Source organism: Egretta garzetta, unplaced genomic scaffold (genome assembly GCF_000687185.1).
Source record: "Egretta garzetta isolate BGI_Z169 unplaced genomic scaffold, ASM68718v1 scaffold70, whole genome shotgun sequence".
In the NCBI taxonomy this organism is placed as follows: Eukaryota; Metazoa; Chordata; class Aves; order Pelecaniformes; family Ardeidae; genus Egretta; species Egretta garzetta.
The window spans coordinates 49408-70154 of record NW_009258539.1 but is presented as its reverse complement, the minus strand read 5'-3'; the positions used below and the strand labels follow the sequence as shown (position 1 = coordinate 70154).

Here is a 20747-nt window from a genome sequence, read left to right as displayed (position 1 = left end):
CCCGCCCCAGTGAGGTGCCCACTGCCTGGGGCCGGGGCTGCCCCGGTGCCTCCGGCTGCTCTGGGCTGCGGCGGTGGGACAGGCCCAGGCTGCCAGGCCCGGCCCTGCCCCCCCCGCCATGGGGAGCCCCCGCCACCCCGGTCCCTGGGGGTAAATGCAGGTAACGGGATCTTGCTCCCCTGGGCAACACAGGATTTAATCAGCCCGCAATACCAAGCGGAGAAGCTTGCCCGTTATTTTTATTTTTATTGGCAGCAGTTAAACTATGTCATAAAGGAATCGTGTTCCTATCTAAAACGGATCAAGCAATAAAAAGGTGCGGTGACCAGGTGAGGGAAGGTGTGAGGAGGTATAGCATATGGAGAATTTGTATTCCTCTCCCTTCTTATTCATCCTGTGGATGATAAACTGCATGGTTCATATATTTACAGAGCTTTGTGAAAGGTTAGCAGTTACTGCTTTATAATATATATTAATGTAGGGAGAAACAGCATTTGAAACTGTAGAAACATCAGAAACCCTTTGGAAAGGTAAATCATGAGCATAACATTGCCAAGACCTCTTCTCATCTTGACAAGAAAGGATTTGCACTGAGAAATCCTATTAACAGGGATTATTTGCATAAATCTTTTGTGCAACAGACTCCAAATCATTTGTATTATATGTACTTCTCCCGTGGCATGTATGTTAAAACAATATATTCATTTTGCCACTTGCAAATGTACACAGCCGTGACTCACCAGTATTTCATTTCTCCTGCAGAAGTGAAGTCAGGCTTACAGGTCTGTAAATGCGGTGCTCCCTCTCCCTCTCCTTTTTCGGTATAAACTCCTCAGTAATTCCCTTTACAGTAAGTTATCTCAACTGCTCCACAGAAGCTTTCCAGCATCTCCCTCCTTCTCCCTTTACAATCCTAGGATGTGATTTATCACTCCAGTCTGGGTGCGCTGACAACTTTTAATAGTACTAATTGCCTTATTATCCACTCCAGTGCTAGAGTAAAACCTTTTGACATTTCCTTCCTTCCCGGAGGAAGTTCCTGGGATGTTGCCTTCTGCTGCTTCTGTGGTTACTGGGGCGAGAAATTCCTTCAGGCCCTTTGCCTTATCAACCTCATCTGTCACCAACTTTCCAATCCCATCTCTCTCTCGGTGCTCCCTAATCACTTTGCATCTTCCGCTATGTTGTGTTATTTTTTTCCTCTTCTTTTTTCATTTGCGATGTCAATCTTCATCACATATTCTATTCCTTATTTTCTATGAATGTACTTTTTCACGTCAGGCTCTGTGATACTTACCTTGCTCCAGTTTACTATTTTTAAATTAGCGTAGGAGTGCTTGTTTAAAAAAAAAATACATTTTTCTGGCTGTTCCATATTTGAGAATTTGCTGCAACAACTACAAGCAAATCATACACGAACACAAATTCCTGTATGTCACTTACTAGAGGATCTTAATTTTCTAAAAGCAAATCTAATATCACAAAAATATTTGGCAGGTCTCTAACCTTTCCCATGCTGATATAAAAAATAAATTTGCCTTTTTTTTTTTTTTTTAAGTGAAAAACTGGAATTAATTGCAGTACCACATACCCTCAGCACCTATTTTTTCTGCTCAGCGTAATGATATAAAAAATAAATTTGCCTTTTTTTTTTTTAAAGCGAAAAACTGGAATTAATTGCAGTACCACATACCACATACAGTAAGAAGAGACCAGCCATGGAAGAGCATTTATGATGTACATTCAGATGTGCAGGAGCCCAGATGTCCTGGGCTAAGCCCAGGGAGCATTTATGATGTACATTCAGATGTGCAGGAGCACAAGGCTAAGCCCAGGAGAGAGACTAAGGAGCCGAGTGGGATAACGCCTACCTTTACGGTCCCACAGATGTGCTGCCTGAATGGGCCCACTGGAGCCTTTTGCTCACAGCAGGATGGTTGGCCATCGACACTGGGTCAGGTCAGCTGTGGCTTTGTTCAGCCAAACCTTGTAGCCCCTGAGGAGGAAGAACCCACACCCACCCTGGGTGACTTGTCCCAGTGCTGCACCTCCCTCCTGGTGGAAGAGCTTTTGCCAATGTCCAGTGCGACCCTCCCAAGCCACAGCCTGTGCCTGCTGCCCCTTGTTGAGGAGGGCTTGGCTCCATCATCTTTGTAACACCCCTTCAAGTAGTTGTAGGCTGCCTCCGATTGCCCCTCAGCCTCCTCTTCCCCAGGCTCAACAACCTCAGGTCCCCTTGTAGCTTCCTAGGCCTCACCCTTAATCAGTGTACGTGTTTTCCTCTGGACCCTTTCCTATTTCTCCATATCCCTCTTGAACTAGAGGGCCCAAAAGTGGTCACAGTATTCCAGGTGTGGCCTCACCAGCGCTAAGTACAGACAGGTGAATGACAACTTTCCATAACTGCTGACCGTGCCCCTCCTAAGCTGCCTCGGTACGTGACTTCTTTCATTTGCAGTGAAAGTGCGGGGTTCATTCAAATTCAGTTTGAGGTCCACCATAGCCTCCATGCCCTTTCCAGCATAGCTGCTACTCGCCCAGTGCCTGCCTATGGGGTTAACCTGCCCCAGGCACCAGACTTTCTGCTTCTCCTTGCTGAACTCCGCGAGACTGCTCTTTGTGCAGTGCTCAAGTTCCCCAGCTTTGCCTTTGAATTGAAGCTTGGCACTTGAGCGTGCCAAATGCCTCTCCTGGTTTGGTGTCACCCACAGATTCGTTAAGGGGCGGCATCTTGGCCCATCACACAGGTCTTTGGTGAAGATATTGAACAACATGCATGCAGCAGCAGTCCCTGAGGTACTCCGCTTGTTACCACTGCCAGCTGGACCCCAAGACGTTGATCGCTGCCCTTGGGGCCTGGCAGTGAAGGCAGTTCTCAGCCCACAAAAGAGCCCACTCCACCAGCCTTCCCTTCTCTCTATAGCCAGTCATTTCATCAGAGAAGGAGAACAGGCCAGGCAAGCATGATTTGCCCTCGGTAAATAACCTTCTCGTCCTTCATGCCCTTGGCAGTTCAAATGTGTTTCATGGAATTCATCTCACCCAACCTTCAGTACCTACAGGTGAGCGCGTCACGGCCAGGGCTGCCTTTAAAAGCAGTGAGGAAAAGTGGGTCCTTCTCGGTCAGGTTCTTCTGAGCCACTGCAGATGTCAATTTTAGACTAAGGTAAAATTGCCACAGAAATGCCCGTTTCCTTTCATTTGTATAAGCAGGCCGTAGGGTACCTTGCTCAACACCCATATTCAGAAAGACCAATTCCACTTCTTGTGCCTTCCCTTCAACTCCTACCCATTGCATAGTCCCTGGTTTTCTGATTCTCTGCAGGCTCCCCGAGGGTCTCAAAGCCTAACTAGAGATTCCTGTAACAACATGAAAAGAGAAAAAACGCGTATATTGCTTCCCACGTGTGTTCTGCCTTTGCCTTCATATACAAACCAGTTACTCATTGAAGCATATGCTTAGCTTTACTCGCACAAGCAGCCTCAAAACAAAGCTCCTACAGGAGCCAGCGTGCAATTTAGCTGGCACAAGAAGCTTTTAAGTTTGGAAATTAAGCATCATATCTGATACCATAGGAATAGGGAAAAAAAAATAATGTTTCAAAAGGCAATTTCTCAATATTTTTAACTTTAACAATCGCACAGTTACAGGAGCATTAAAATATAGACTGCCTTATCGCTGTTAATTTTCACTCCTCTTTAGTGTCCCAAGTGGATTCTGAAACAATATTTGGCAACGCTTGTTTTTTATACATTCCTTTCATACATCTGCAGGTTTTTCTTATATTTACAGATTTGTTCAGAGGTGTTTTGGCTTAGATTTCTGTCTGTGCAACACCAACTATCAAAGCATTTTGTTTGTCTCACTGGAGAGGATTTGAAATCTGAAAATAAAAATCTGTGTATTTGGCTGCAGTATGAGTTTGTTGCCCGTTAAACACATGAGAAAACAGCATAACCTTTACTTCACAATTAGTACTTCAAGGAAGTAAGATGTTTAATTAAAGATCACACTAGATACATTGGCTCTTAATTCTCTAGGTCCCGTGAGTGAGTATTGGCAAGTGTATGTAGATAGCCTCTTGTTGCGATGAAAGTTCAAAGTAGCTATGTTAAATGGGAGCGGTATGCTTCAATACCCGATTTCCTTTGTGGATGTTAGCATTTCCTATCATCCCTTTCTAAAATATACAGTGCACATATGCAGAAATGGGGTTTTTTTTACAGGCTGTGAGCAGTTGATTTTGTGGGGGTTTGACAGTGGAGCCAAAACCTCTCGTGTCAAGGATGAGATGTGTAAGGATATATTCCAGTTCTCAGGTAAGCATCCTGCCAAACAGCCAGCAAAACATCCTGGCTGTAATCAATCCGACTGAGGTTTCAGGCTGTGCTGGATCAGCACTGGATGCTTTGTGCCAACAACCCCCCAATTATCTTAATTAAAATTGGCTTCCAGTCTTACAGGTCCTGATGAATGTCAGCTGTCTCAGTAGTCAAGAACCCTCCACCCGCTTCCCAAATGGCCCCAAAATAACAAATATCAACTTTTCCATTTGTCCCAGTACTGGGACATCACCACGTTGCATCAGATCTGCAGACAAGGGAAAAAAACAGCTTTTTAAGTTGATCATCCCTGTCTAATTTTTGAACTGCAACGCAAAAGACAAGGCAGGATGAAACCTCCTGCTCTTGGCAGATTTGATTCTAGTCCTTCTCCCCCCACCTGCCCCACACACAGTCCTAGAGTGACCAAACCCCACTTTTTTTTTTTTTTTTTTTTTTTTTAAAATGATCAATCTCCCTTCCAGAATGTCACCTAGTTCTAGTTGTGGTGAAGCGGGGTAAACATTATCTTTTTCCACTGTCGCCTACAGACCGCATGCAGGCCACTGCATGCTACAAGAAAGTCTTACTTTGATTATTTCCAAAAATTTTCAAAAGGTTAGGAGGAGGCATTACTGATGCTTCTTGACATTGCCATATGCTACGTATGTTATGGAATGTGCACAGGCATCAATTTGGAATTGCATTATTGACTTCTCCATTTTACTCTGTATGCATCTCCCTTCTTAAGACCTCAGGACAAACGCACTTGGATCTAGCAGGCAGCTGTATCTTTCACTACAATATTTTCATTTTCAGTCTGGCTACTAAACCAGAAACAGCCTCCAAAGATTTAGCCCAATTGTGGCCTCTTAAAATTCAGTGATGAGATCACACTGGTTTTGACCAACCAGTCATCTCACTTTAAGTTAAAACTTATTGCCCAATGTGGCTTTAACTAACAAGAAATAATTTCAGAAAATGGAATATCCCATTAAGATAATACGAAACAAATAGATGATTTATTAGCACTCTCTCCCCAAACTCATTATGTAGCAAACTTTCAACAGCTGTTAACTACAGAGGGATATACAGTGTGCCTCAGTCAATCATTTACCTTGGTAGCCGACGTTGAGAAGGGACTGGTAACAGCTGTTTGAAGGAAAAAAAATATACAAGCCTGTCGAAGGCAAAGGTAGGATAATCCGATCACTAGAATGATTTTATCAGGAACTTTGCCAAGCAGTATTAGCTGCAGCCAGAGAAACATAAAAGTTGCTTTCCTCGTGTCTTTAGGTGTCACCGAGCACTCCTGCAATTTAGCTGAGCCTTGCCCCACCTTTCCCCGAGCGGAGCCTGTTCCCTGGTCTCATTAGCACGCAGCGCCAAGGAGCTGCAGGGACCAATCATGCCCATGAGAAAAGGTGTTCCCCTGTGCTGGGTTCACCTTTCCCACCTTCCAGTTAAGTTCTTCAGCTACGTGATCAAAAGCACAGGAATGCACAGAATGCCTTTCATTGATTCACATATTTCTAACACTTTCCTTCTTAATCACCTGCTTTCTAAAATGCATGCTCGTTTTTTCCCCCCAAAAAATGCTCTTCAAAAAAACCCCAACTTCCTTCCATCTTTATTTCACCCTTCTCTGAATCTTCTTAGCCTGCATTAGTTTTTCCTCAGAGTGTAATAGTGTAATAGTAACTTTGAAATCATTCCAGAGAAGAACTTACCACCAGCATTTCTGTTATGCTCCGTTCCATTCTCGATAATCCCATCAACACCCGTTTTTCTGACCACAACTTTATAGAGCGTTCCCTCCTGTACAGTGATGTGCAATACTCTGAGCCGACGCATGTAACATCTCAGGTATTTGCAAGAAAAGCTGCATTTACTTGTCTCGGTGCTTTGTATTTATCAAACTCTGCCACTCCACCATCTCCTCGCCCTGTCAGTTCTAGCTGTAGTGCCTGGTAGCATCCCGTCTACCTCACCAACCTAAGGAACTGTATCAGAAAATTTAGCAAATGCTGCTGTGCCAGCAGTCATTCTTCTCCTCAAGTCACGAATGCTTCACGTAAGGCCAATCCTAATACAAACCACCACTGCTCCCCTTTTCAATTATACCATTTTTTTGGTCCCTCAGACAGTTTTACGTCTACCACAACCGCACACTTCTTATTCCAAAGGCTTCAAAAAATAATAACAAGACCCCCACATGTATTTCATTCAATCACTTCTTTATTCATTGCCTGACCGAAAACCTCAGGTAACAGCAACAGAATAGCAGAACAGCTTTCCTCTGCAGAAATCGGTCTTGCGTACTACTATGCAAGTTGATGGGGCTTCTTTTTTTTTTTTTTTTAGTTCTACTTTTAGCCATGAGGTGTATTCCTTGGTCACAGGAGCAGCCTTTTTAGCAAGCGCACTTGAAATCCTTTCACAGAGCAGGCCCTTTCTAAAACCGCCAGTTTAGGGGTTCACGCGACAGAGGGGGTCACTTCATTCCTAAAGCCCATCAGAACGCCCGAGTTCATTCCAGTCAGGGTGGGTGACTCCCGTCAACTGGCTTCAGCAACACTTTGGACAGGCCAAAAAAATCCATCAGATTCATCAGCAGAAGAGAGCTGACCGGGCACCTTCCCGTTATCCTTCGGACTGAACAATACGGCAAAGACGTAAACAAAACAAAACGGGCTTTAGCTAAATTAAAGCCATAAACCTCACGGATCTGCATGATGTGCTTTGTTACTTGCTCACCTTGGCCAGAAGCACGCATGTGCGAAGTCAGCGTGTAACACGGATCGCTGAAGCCCACAGGTGCCCTGATCGGAATACGTGCCAGGTTCCTATGTCAGACGCCTTCCACGTACAGCCCTGCTGGTGGATGTTCATCCCATGTCCTCGACATCACAAGTTCACATCCATCCACCTGATGCTAATGAACCTCTGTTGTGGTTCAGGCATGTGAACAAGGACCCAACAGAACCTGCGCGAGAGAGACTCCATTTCACATTAACTTGCTGGTACAGTTTAATAAACAAATAAATAAATAAATCAGGGCAGAGCAAAACAGTCTTTTTCTTGGGTAGAAACTTCTAAAAGGTTCACAAGTTTGAAATGCAGAAAAACGCATTAAGCATTTGTTTGGACTCTCAACTTCTTTGGAATAACCTAGTAACAAATTACCAAAACCACCTTAAAAACTTACTTCACAATAAATTTTCCAGCCCAGCCACAGTTATGCCTCCAATCCCCTTTAGCATCCGCTTCCTGCCTTGATCCGTCAAAGGCAGAGGCAGCAAACACATCGAGCAGATTAAGTCCCACTTGCTTTCCCAGACTTCCCAAGAAACAGGCACTCTTCCACTCAGCTAACTGAAGCCAACCTGTACCCTCCTTTTTGCCACAGCTGACACGCTAGATGGTGAAAGTCAAACGGAACGACAACTTAAAAAAAAAAAAAAAATTACGTCTCAGCTGGGGAGAACAGAGTGGCGGCAGAGGTGGGTATGAAAGCGAGTACTATTTCCAGCTGAAACGGGACTGCGTGAGCAGCCTTTGGTTCGCCCCAGGCACGCTGCGCCAGCGGGCTGTCAAGCCCTACGGAGCGCTGGCCCTTGCCAAGTGCTCAGGCAGAAGTCTCCTCCCTTCATCTCGCCAGCTCCCGAGGTCTGAAACCAGCTCCATGAAACAGCTAAGCATCAGACCACTGCGGAGTCTGCGCTTGCAGCGATGATCCGCGTACTACGGTTCTGTCAATGAGTTTATGCCTGTCTATGCATCTGGGAGAAATAACATCTGCACATTTACTTAGCACACAAATATCGCAAGTATCTCTGCAAATACTTGTACCAGATGCCTGCAGGCCGTAAACTTGAGACTTTCTTATTTTCTATGTACACAAAGGCCAGAGCCAAAGTTAATTTTCACCTTTAATAAGCTCATGATTCTTTGTTATTTAATACTCTGTAAAAAGGTATTACAGATTGATAGATTATTGCAGTGACTTCTAAAGAACATGGGCAGCCATGAGGCTGAAACTACAGGATCATATACATTATGTACTCATCGGTACTACCTACTACAGCATGAAGAAAAATACTTTTAAAATAAACAGTATCTAACTGAAAACATAGAAATGGAGCTTGCTTTCTTACAGTATGGTTACATATCTATATTCCAAGAATAACATTTTTAAAAAATGCTAGATCTTGAAAGGCCATAGATAAAAAGAGTCATGATGAAGATGAACCAGTTTTGCCCAGAAATGCTATAATGAGCACACTGCACAGTTTTTCAGCAAATCCTAGTTTTGCCAAGCTTCGAGAGGCAAAAGCCTGAAATGTAAAAGCTTCCAAATTGTCTAGCTAGTCCGCTTGTCCATGCTCTGGAAGGCCCGGTGAGCCACACTGCTTTAAGACCGCGTGTCACCACAACCGTTCTTTGCTGACATGAATGCCGTCGGGAACTGACGATTCTGGTCCTTACGATGCCAGGCCTAACAAAAAGCCTCCGACAAATCCACTGGACACGACGATGTTCTGCTTGATAAATTCTGTTGACTGAGAAGAAAAAATAATATTCGTAAGGAACTGAATCACTCGTGTCTGACTGTAGCATTTAATACTTATCACAATTGCCTGGGAACAAGAATACTAAAATTACAGAGGGGGAGGAAGCAATGTGTTTAAAAACATATAAAGCTAGATGGCAACTGCTAGCACCAATGGAGCGAAAACTGACTCTCAGCCATCTTTAACAATATATTTAAAATACAGTTAGCATTTTAGAAGTCAAAATACAGAGGCATTGTCCTAGCAATTTCAAGCCAATACCACTCATTTTGATTAAAACAAGACAATTTTTACTCCCTTGGCAAAAAAGCATGAGCACTACCATCACTTCAATTTTAATCACATGAAAGAATTTTTTTAAAAAATACTGGTTTTTTGGAAGACTAGACCATTGAAAAAGAAACGCACTTCACTCCATTATGAGCCAGTTTCCTAAAAACTTACTGCTACAAAAAACACTTGGGTATGATGACATTTGTATTCAGTATTTCATTAAGCAACAGCACAGAGAGTATAACATGTTATATCAAACACGTGCCATTTTGTAAATCCTCCATTTAAACACTACAGATTGGCTACCAGTGCACAGAGTAAAGAAAGTAACATAATCTGGAAGAAGAAGAAAAAAAAAAGAAAAAAAAAAAAAAGAGAAAGAGAAAAAGGAAACAACCCAAACCCCCATACTGTCCCACCCATTTCTGCAGGACGATGGAGAAGGCCAGGTTAAGGTATTTAGGGTACAGAAGCAGCTAGAAAACCATCTCTCTTGAACTTCCACTTAACATTCACATTAAAATCTGAGGTAGTTTTTAATCAACCGATGTGCAACTCCATACAGGTTAAATCTGAGACATCAAACCCCTTAATTACAGAGCTCTAGTGTGGCTGCTGTTACACTGTCTGCAACATATTCCACATCAGGGTTCACAGTTACTGAAAAAGAAACTTAGATCATATGAAATTTGAAAATTTGTAAAACCAGGCTAAACATAATTTTTTTAAAGGCTAAAAAGATTAAATAAAGTCTTCAAATGACAGAATGAAACAGCCTCAGCGACACCGATCAGTATCACAGGCTGCCTCTTCTCAACATGGTATGTAACTGACAGATTCCGAAGAGATATTCTTCAAACTGTACAAAAATGAGATAAAAACCACAACCCTAGTTATGAAGTGGTTATAGCTTTTCTCCAGAGAGAAAGGCCAGTCTTTTCCAACCAAGCAATTTTGTTATCAGCAGACTAAGAAGATTTGGGTTTTGTCTTTGCAGCTACCATGTTTTAACCACAACACCCTCAACTTTTTACCGTGCCATGACCTTACTGCGTTCTCATTAGCCAAGGATCTGCACAGACTAAACGGCAAAGCCAATGGCAGTCCCTACGCTGGATCAGCTGTAGAAATGCATTAACTTTGAAGTTTGTGTGTCATCTTTAACGAAACAGAAAGCTAAATAAATAAAAGAGAGTACAGTCTCGTAACTTTTAATAAAATAAACAGCCAGACCATTTCTGATGCCTCCCAGTTTTGCACCTGCGTTTTCAATCTAATCATCACCTGCTGTGGAAGTTAAGAAAAACCAAATGGTAGAAAACAGTTTATCACCTTAGACTTACCTCTTCAATGAGAGTATTGATTTCAGGTGCTGCCTTATTTGCACGCTTTTTTAACTGTTTTTTTGCTTTGTTTACATCTTTTTCAACTCTCTTCCAGTCAACTTGTACATATCCACTATGACTAGCAATCTAGGAAAATAAGGGGCATTTAGTACAGTTGCAGTTAACATTTTATGAGTCAAAATACAGTATCTTAGTGCCTACACATTTTTAATTTTTTTTTCTTTTTAAATTACAGATATAGTAAAAGATATTATGCCAAACACATCAGGTATTCTGCTTCAAACACTAGTATTTTCCACAGTAACAACAATTCAAATTAGAACAAGCATTGACAAAGTTCAGTAGACTACTGTTAATTTTACCTCTTCTCTCTTGTTTAGTTATAAAAGCTTTAAATAACAATATTTTTACTTCAGCATTTACTGTAACTTGTAAGAAAAGGAAAAAGAAAAGCATGTTCATAGGACAACAATGAAAACTGTTTCATTTCAGCTTCTTTCACAATTGTGGAATTCTGATTTGTGACAGGATTTTTGGGACTAATCAGAATCATCCCTAGAAATACTGAAAATTATTATTTTATCCTACGTCATTTAAACTGTCCAAGAAAAAAAAAAAAGTATTTAATCCAAGAGAATTCTCTTACATTCTACAAAACCAGTAAGTAGAAAAATAACATGGCCTTCATACAGCACAAGTTCAGTAACATCAGCAAAACGGGTAAGTTTTGGGGGATTGTTGGCACCAATTTACACTCAAACTCCCGAAACCCTTAAACAACATCCATGAGATCTTTAGCATGTTTAACCGTCATCCCAACCCTTTGCCTTATTTCTTTTACTAAGATTTTATCCTGGAAAAAAGTAAGCTGTTCTGTTACTTGACCAATACTGACAGTCTCACCAATTTCCTTAAGACAATTAACATAAGAAAAACATAAATTTTTTTAAGATCATAGCTTAAAAAAAAAAAAGCAATTACCACATGCATGCTCTAGAGAACCATTAAACAACTCATTAGTTGGAAAAAAGAAAAAGAGGAAAAATCAGAACTGAGGATTATTGCTTTTTTTAACGGCTAAAACAAATAGATACAGGCCACTACATTTAAGGGTAAATGACTGTTACACAAAAAACAGTTTATGAGGAATGATATTTCTCTTGATTTTCTTCTTAAGGTCATGTTTGGCAAATTCATGTAACTTATGTAAGAGTGTTCTATGCAAATGGTACAACTAGTAAATAAAATTCACAATTAATGAAGTTTCATGGGAAAGATATTTAAACATATAATTTATTTGGTATGGGGTAAAAAGAAATGTTTGATGTCACTCACAGGCACCGAATTTTATTTTTCACGTAGTTCTTTCTACCAAATAACTAAAATTAGACCATCTAACTTGTTTTAAAACAACAGGTCCAGTAATTAAGCACCGTATTTCACCGCAAATAAGAATTTCATGATTCTGAAAAAAACCCCAAACTAAAATGAAGCAAGCATCAGGCAGTTTTTGTCTAAACTGAAGTTCCTAAGCAAAGCTCCTAGAACACCACCTCCGTAAGAAAGAAAACTTCAGTTTCTGTCTTTGAACAAGATTTAAAAAACAATTAACTGGACAAATGCAAAATGAGCTTAGTAAATATACTCTCCTTAACTTCATACCTCAGAATACAACAAATTCTTTGACCTTGCCTGTCTGTTGTAACACCACTTACCCACACAGGCACTACTGCTAGGCAGGGACAGTTAATTAAAAACTGTCTATACAGTATGACAACATGAACAAGTCATTGGATGACATACCAGGAAAAAAAATGTTGCGTCTTGGGGTAATTTTTATATTAGAAATTTAACATTACCACAAGAATTTCAAAAAGGCCTATGTGTGGAATTGGTGCCTTCTAACTCATAAAACTGAAAACTAAATAAGGAGTGACCTACCCAGTCCAACACAATGTAAGAAATGCTAAAATATTTGCTTGCTTGAAGGTTGTAAAAAAATATAAACAAATGGGACTTTAAAGAAACATTTCATTAAGACTAGTTTAATTAGCTCAGTTATCCATACAGTACAAGGATGAGGCAGAAGTTTTTAATTAAGCTCCATTTAGCTCTCCAGTAGTTACAACTTACATTTGTATAAAACTCCAGTTTACACAATAAAAATTATACTACTTTTCTCCCTGAACTAAGTAGCAGAAATCTTAAGTTCTGCTTTTGAGTTTTTGTACACAAACATGAAATAAGCAAGAGAGGACAAGGTTTTGAATATGAAATTTATAACCGAGAAGAAAAAAAGAAATAAAAAGCTGGAACTGTACTTCACTGCAGTGATAGTCAGAGCCTGTGTCACATCTACTTTGGCTGCGGTCCTACTAATTATATAACTTTCTATGTAAGCACAGAAATAATTTCACTGACCTCACATGTTGGCGAGACAGACTTCAATTTTTAGACCCTAACACATCTTAAAAAACCTATTGGCTTACAGCAGTGAATTTACATAAACACAAATTCTTAAAGTTCATCAGTATTTTTAAACCCAGCCCCTACAATAACAGAGAAACTGAAATAATAATATTCCATTATCAGTTCCGTACTTCTATATATTAAAGTCCTATAGGTCTGTACTCATATATATTGTAAAAAGAGCCATGTAGGGTTGTGTGTGTCTCTCTATACACAGAAATCTGTCTATATATGTATATATGATCGTAGAATAATGTCTATATAGTATATACATCTCTCTCACATATCACATTAGCAAAAATTAATTTTTGTTCAAGATCTTCTTGAACTGTTGAAAAAATGTTTTTTTTCCAAAAAGGCAATAAAAAACCCCCATAAGTCAAGCATAGTAAAATACATGCATATCTCTCTACAACTAATCAAAGAGAATAGAGATCTAAGGGGAAGACCTCATTTTGGGAATGATACTGGAGAGGCATGCAAGCACTTTGTTATTGTGAGAAGTTTTTAAGAGTAAAGAGCAAAAAACACTGAAGAACAAAAAAATTATATGGCAAGGTGGGCAAGAGAGTTTTACTGTCCTCAAACACAAGAACTCTCATACTAAAAAGGCCCAACCAAGCCCGGAAGGTAGAGAGGTGAGCTCCCTGCCTTCAGTTGCTTGTGCAGCACACAGAAGCCACATACGCTTCTAGGTATTTTCCAGTATTTAGATAGGTAGCAACCCCCATCACACCCAACCAGTTTCCAGAACAGATCTGGCAAGTCTCTAACTTGAATATACAGATAAGAAGAGACTGAGAAACGATACAACATTTTTTTGGTAAGAGTTAAACCGCAGAGGCTGTATTTTCAGCCACCATCTGCTGGCACAGCTCCACTGTAACCAGCGAAACTACTCCAATTTACCAAGGCAGAGAAACGATGCCCCTCCATTTCATGTCGAAACCTGCCAGAAATTTGGTATTTCTTTGAAAGGTTAACTTCCAACTACCATTTGCTTTGGCTGTTCCACTGATCGCTCCCTCAGAGTCTGCGGACATCAACTGTGAAGTGGGATATTCCACACAAAACTGAATACAACTCTTCCTTACTAGTCACCACCCCCAAAAGCACGTTGTTCTCTCCCCACTTCGCCGAGATGCCACAACATCATCATGGCATGTATCAACAAACCCCCGTAACAACATATAGCCAAGGATATCGTAGAGTATATTTTGCTTCTTGTGTTGTTTTCAAAGATTTACTTTTCTTCAGTTAGAAAATAATTTAATGAAGAGTTGAATTTGTGCTAATGGAATGTGGCAAAGTATATTATTGAAGGCAAAAATAACCGAACAAAAATACGATTTTATGATTAAATAATAGTCAACACACAATGGAAAAACCTGCAATTTGTATGTTGACTGCAGAGCAAAAAGCAATGAAACCATTAGTAAAGATACAGGAGCTTAAAAACACAGAGAAAACAGACACTTTAATCTAGAACAACTGTTTTTTAACTAATCCATTATAGCAGAACCACATGAGTTCATACTTCCCTACTCTTCAGGATTTCACTAAACTCTGTACTGTATAAACTACTTGCTATGAGAAATGAATTGTATTTTCCTTAACATAGTGCATGGGTATTGGTCTTATACCAGCATATTTGAAGAGCTACATCTATTTCAATAAAAAGGACAGTTAATTGATCAAATTAAGCTGTTGACATATCCAGCACAAACATGTGATAACAGATATTAATTTTTAAAAACTATGCAAATTCCTTAATGTCATTTTCATTCTCTTCCTCAGACTACTTTTCATTTAATCTGTATTAAGACTGAAAAATTTCTAGATCACTTACAAAAATCTGAAAAATCTTTTTTGTTTGTCGTACAAACTGACACTCCAGAAATGCACTGGTTTTGGTTTCCTACTAGATTTCTTGAGATGAAGTCATCACACGTTGAAGAAAAAAATGCATGGTTTTTTTTTAGTTTCAGGACTGAAATGTTTCACTGAATGGGCTCGAGCCAAGAATCTTGCCTTCTGTAGTTCTTCTTGTTTTAGCAGGTAATTACAACGTCAATATTGCAATCAGGAGTTGAAATGAAATCTGCAACTTCAGAGAAATTTACAGATAAAAAGGAAGTTTCCAGTCATGTGCTGAAATGCTCTTCTGCCCACTCAGGGGAAGTGCTGAACATGTATTCATAGTGAAATTAAAATCACGATGTGTGATCTTTAAATGAAAAAATTAAAGACTGCAGAAATGTAATTACACTATAGAATTTATGACTCAGCTTTAAAATGCAAAACGTTTTGAATTAAAATGAAAGACCAAGGCATTTACTTCATTCCCTTCCAAGAGAATTTGATCTTACTTAATTAAAGATACAGACAACTCAATCAAAATATGCAACTCATTTTTCCTCTTGGATAATATTCCCACTGTAAATGAGATCAACTAAGAAATCAGACACTCAAACACATGGCAAATCTGTTTTATGCACAGGAATGCTCCCCAAACGTCACAGCTCAACAAGCAAAACCACTGCACACAAGTTATGTGTTTTAAGCAATTTCTATTTTCCTTTGTCTATAGCTCTTAGTTTTAACTTTTTAGCTTCCTGTAGTCACAAGTACTAATGAAGGCACCTGCAGGCAACATGCTGCCTGCTACCCCTGGATGCCAGGCCTCTGTTCTGTACGCTCTTCAGCCATATTTAGCCAAGAACTGTCATTAAAAGAATTAAGGCCAATGGCATACAATATGGGAAGAGAGACTCTGATCTTTAAGTCAACTAGATGAAAAGCATGACAAGTACTTAAAGATCTGCGGTGCAAATATATATATAAGATTTAATTCTTTCTTCAAGATCCAGAAATATACATTATGTGACATTTTGCTGCATTACACAGCAGCAATCAGAGGTACTACTCAAGCCTCCCTGATCAATGGTTGACTGCAACAGCCATTACAATCAAATAACTAACTAAAAGTGGGATGTGCTTTTCAGAAACCCTCCAGGGTGATGTTGGAAAGAATAAATAAATAAATAAATAAATAAATAAATCTTTAATTCCTGCCTCAAAAACTGGTATATGATTTGCATGAACCTAAGTAAGCACCAGTCTATTTCCTCTAGAATGATTTGAGGAAAAATGAGAAGCTCACAGCCAGTAAGACATGAAAAATGCCAGTAAAAAAAATAACAATTACTTGGCATCTTACAGAAGGATATGTGAAATTCTCCTTCACTTAAAGTTCCTTCAGCTAATTTAAAGGCTTTTTGGAAATATGCCCTCCCCTAACCACAATATCTGATGAAAAATGCAAATGGTCATGTCAGGTAACATCATTAAAAACTTCTGGACTTGAGATCCAATTGAACAGAGGAATGCAATGAAGCCATCAGAAGTCAGCCAAACTTCAGAGGTTCAACAGACATAACTAGTTAATACAGCATGGGGAGAAAAAACATGGCCTCATAACAGGACCAGAGCACACCCTCCAAGCAACGGCCAAAGCAGCCTACTAAAGCACAGATAAAATTCTCAAACCTATTTAAAATAAATACAGTTTAAATTCCTTGATCTCCCTAACCATAGGTTTACAGACAGTCCCTCTAACCTGGCAATACTGAATCACATAGAGGATCTCAGTTTCTGCACAAAGGTTTCGTTTGGCCTACTACAAACAATTTTACAGGACAGAGTAGATTCTGATTTACCACCGATTTTTAGAAACATCTTTGTCTTACACAACATTCCAGCTGAAATGTAAGGTTTTGATTGATAAAGACTAAAAAGAGGAAGTAGATAAGAAGCCTTCCTAATTAAATTTTATCCAACAGCTGTGTTTTTCCTATTGTTTAGTAAATAACATTTGCCAACTTATAAAGCACGAAACGCTACATACTTGAAGCAGAAGAAAGCCACCACCTACTGCAGTTGCTGCAAGCTTTCCGACTTTCTGGAACAAAAATCCCGCACACCTTAGGAGAACAAGACAAAAGAAACCCAGTCCAATGAAGGCGTCTGCTGAACAATGCCACTCTTCAAAATTCCTGACTGGAACTATTACTATTTTTTCATTTAACAAAGGAAATGTATCATTTCAGATTTTTAAATTTTAAAAGAAGAATATTTAATACAAACAACATTTAATTAACAGTATCTAACACAAGACAACATGAGTAATGGTTGCTACTTCATGACTGTATGCTGCTATTAAAATGTAGCATGTTAATAAAGCACAATGTAATAATATAAAAGTGCCACTATAACTGTTTCCAAATAGAAAGTATATATCATATACTGTCATTTATATTAACTTATTACATACTCAAACCATAACTTAAATACTACAGGTAAAAACTCCCTACCAGCTAAAATCAGCAGGGCCCCTCTACTGGGACATGGCCTTAGTCTATTGGATCAAAGCAACCAGAAAATTAGTATCTTGTTCACAGCCTCCAAACACTCCCACATCAAATAGAGAACAACACAGATTTCGATATCATAGAATAGTTTGGGCAGGAAGGGACCTCTGGAGGTCATCTGGTCTAGCCACCTTCCCAAAACTGGGCCAGCCGCAAAATCCGATCCAATCTCCCAGCTCAGTCAGGTTGCTCAGGATCCTAACTCAGGCAAGCGTTGAACATTTCCAAGGCTGACGGTTCCATAACTTCTCTGGGGAGCTCTGCTGGCGTCTGACCCACGCCCCCCACCAGCCCACAAACACAAGGGAATTTTTACCCCCTGCATATGAATAGTGAATTCCTATTTATATACGTCTACAGATACCGAAATACACAGTTCCCAGATTTTTCAAGAAGCCAGTTTTTATGTATGCAAGATGAACTATTCCCTGGAAGCTTCAGAGTTTATGTATACACATCTAACTTTTAAAAATAACTTCAAGGCTACAGAGGCAAATAAAAAAATTAGACTAAAAGCTAAGCCTACACTCCTCAAAGCTGTACTAAGCCTGGACATAACAATTTCATTTTTAGTCTATTTCATCTTCCAAATCTTGCACAATTCTGTTTTAAAAGTTACTGTGCTACCATAATGTTGTTTTTCACTGAATTTAAATTTTTTTAGAATACTGGAATAGAAAATACCATTCAAATACTTTTGACAAATAACTAATACCTTGATGTAGCTGCTAAGACTGAGGCCACATTTTCCAGTTTAAGTTCTCATCCTTACTGTCTAGCTTTCACCATGAATTATTTTAGCATAACTATGCTGAGGTATCTCTCTTCAGTTTACATGAGAGCAGACTGTTAACTTGTTCAAAATGGCTCCAGCTGAATTTAGAGGAAAAAAAAGTCTCTATAAAATGGGGCTTTTAATTAAAAGTATATTCTGCCACACTTTTTTTTCTTCATTTCTTTTACCTATAAAATATGTTTTAGCCATAATATCGTAACTGGGTTTCTAAATCTATACTAGTAAGGAAATAAGCTTTTCATTGCAAAGAAAAGTTATATGCAGTAGTTTTCCATTTATTCCTTGTACTTCTAGAGTTCTGACACTTCCCCAAATCCTCTTCAGAATAACTGGTATGAGTTCCCTTAGCTAACCGGTGTTTTACCAATACTACAAAACACTTCAGAACGATGAGTCACGAGTAATGAGTTAAGAAACTGTTCACGCATGAATAATCTTGATCAATGATAAAGGAAATCCTGTTAAGAGGGGATACATTTGTCTGCTTCAAATAGCCTTGGAAAGGTATCTTCTAAGAACAGTAAAAGGTCTAGCCCAGTTACGAAAAGTGATGCTCCCTCACCAGCCAGTCACGCCGCCCATCACAATCTGGGTAGCTACTGAGTATTTTTCTACAATTGGTCCTGAATTCCGTCCAAACACACGATTCCACCAATGGTGACGCCGCGCATATTCTGTTAAATCCAACACTTCATAGGAATCATCGTCACTTTCATGTTCTTAAAGAGAAAAGAGAAAAAAAAAGAAAGTTATTTTCTCAGTTATACAGTAAATTAACAAACCCCACAGATTAACAGAACCAGTTTTGGTATTAACTGGCTAATCCAGTGGTTTAAATTGCAGCATACAGGCTACCTGTGGTCCAGCAGCTCACAGAACAAAGGATTTTGAGATTTTATGCCATAATCTTCAAGGTAAGGAAGGGAAGAGTATAGGGAAGGTATAATCTATAAAATCCATGACTGGCACAGAAAAGGTGAACAGGAATCTCCTATGCGTTCAAGTACAGAAACCAAGAGGTGTCAGATGAAACTAGAAGGTAGATGGTATAACACAAAAAAAAGGAAGTCTTCCTCTCCCCTCCTTCCTCCCTTACTGGCCCGAGGCCCCGGTTAAGCTGTGGAACAGCTTGCTGCAGGATGCTGTAGATACCAAAAGCTGATGTGGACTCCAAAAACCAACATAACAAATTGAAGGGGAGGGAGGAAATCCACCAAGGGCTCTCAGACACAAAGGCAACGACCATGGCTAATGAGGTCCTGGGCTGAAAATCATTAAAAACATTCTGAGAAAGTATCACTATGTGCTTACACTGTTAAATCTTAGCTCGTCCTGCAGCTGACACAGGATGCTGGGCTTTCACCTGACCTACTACAATTGCTTTTATGATCTTAAGCAATGTGCAATATGTCTAACTTAAGAGTGAGCACACACCTCTCTTCTGGATGGACCAAAACTTTGAAAGATTGAGAAATTCTGGCCTAGTGGTTTCCTCAGAGGGCTAGACATTAGCACATGCTAACAAGCCAAGAGCAGACACTTCTGCTCCTTTTCCACCACAGATTAAATGGATGAAGCTGGGTCTTCAGTGAAGTTCCATACTTGATGTACAATTCCATCAACATTTTCAAAACAGGCCTCCTACAGCTTCAAATGAGAGATCCTAAATACCACGTGGACTCAAACATCAAAGGGAAGAGATGGTTACATCTTTTTTAAAATAAAATATTTTAAAAGCATATCATAGTTCTGTGGACGTACATACAGGAATTAAAGTCCACTTCAGTTAAATATATTTAAAGTGAAATCTAAGTTCAGCAAGGATGTTGGGATGTTCCAAGGAGGAAAAGAAGTTAAATTACTACCCAGAATTACCAAGACAGACCGTAGATATAAACATTCAACTAAGAATGTCAGCAACTTTTTTTTTTTTAACTCTTTCTACTTGTATGGGTAAAAAGTTGGAGAACGCAAGAAACACACGTGGGTATGCATTCTTTCCCTTTATTATCACTTAAGTGTTCTTCAGTACTAAAACATAAATAGCAAGACCCATAATGCTAAAAAGTTGTTACTGAATCTTCTTTCTTTCCACCTTTGAGATATCAACTGCAAACCGTTTAACGTCTTTAAATAGCAAAGAACATAAAAACGCCGTCATAGGCTGTTAGTTCCATTAACGTTGCCCCTAAATTAACATTATTCAAATCAAAACCCACACAAGTTTAACACAGTGCACGGAAAATAATAATGCAAGAGCATTTTTCTATTGCTATTAATATTTCTATTGCTGTATTTTCCTTTCCTTGCAGGGTAGCATTACGCATACTCTCCACGCCCATGAAACTGTGCCTGTGCAGAACGGCGTTACACGGCAAAGCTGCGCCAACACACTCAAAGGATCTGTACGTTAGAAGAAGCGGAGGCGACAGAGGCCGAGGAAACCGCTCCTGGTTTCCCCAGGGCGCCCTGCAGGTTCGGTCCCGCAGCCTCCGGGGCCCCCCCCCCGAGGCCCCAGCCCGCCACCGGCGGGCTT

General features: G+C 39.8%; 1 protein-coding gene across 1 annotated transcript in view; it reads right to left on the bottom strand.

The window, feature by feature from the left end:
* Positions 1–6780: 6780 nt before the first annotated feature.
* The window catches only part of FUNDC1 (FUN14 domain containing 1), a 14968-nt gene continuing 1001 nt past the window's right edge, over positions 6781–20747 (bottom strand). The window contains exons 2-8 of the mRNA XM_035901857.1: positions 19669–19729; positions 18774–18930; positions 16893–16968; positions 10514–10642; positions 7532–8885; positions 7081–7309; positions 6781–6978 (exon numbers count right to left, since the gene is read on the bottom strand). Of these exons, the coding sequence (XP_035757750.1) occupies positions 8808–8885; positions 10514–10642; positions 16893–16968; positions 18774–18930; positions 19669–19729 (501 nt within the window). The 3' untranslated portion in view covers positions 6781–6978; positions 7081–7309; positions 7532–8807. The remainder of the gene's footprint in view (positions 6979–7080; positions 7310–7531; positions 8886–10513; positions 10643–16892; positions 16969–18773; positions 18931–19668; positions 19730–20747) is intronic.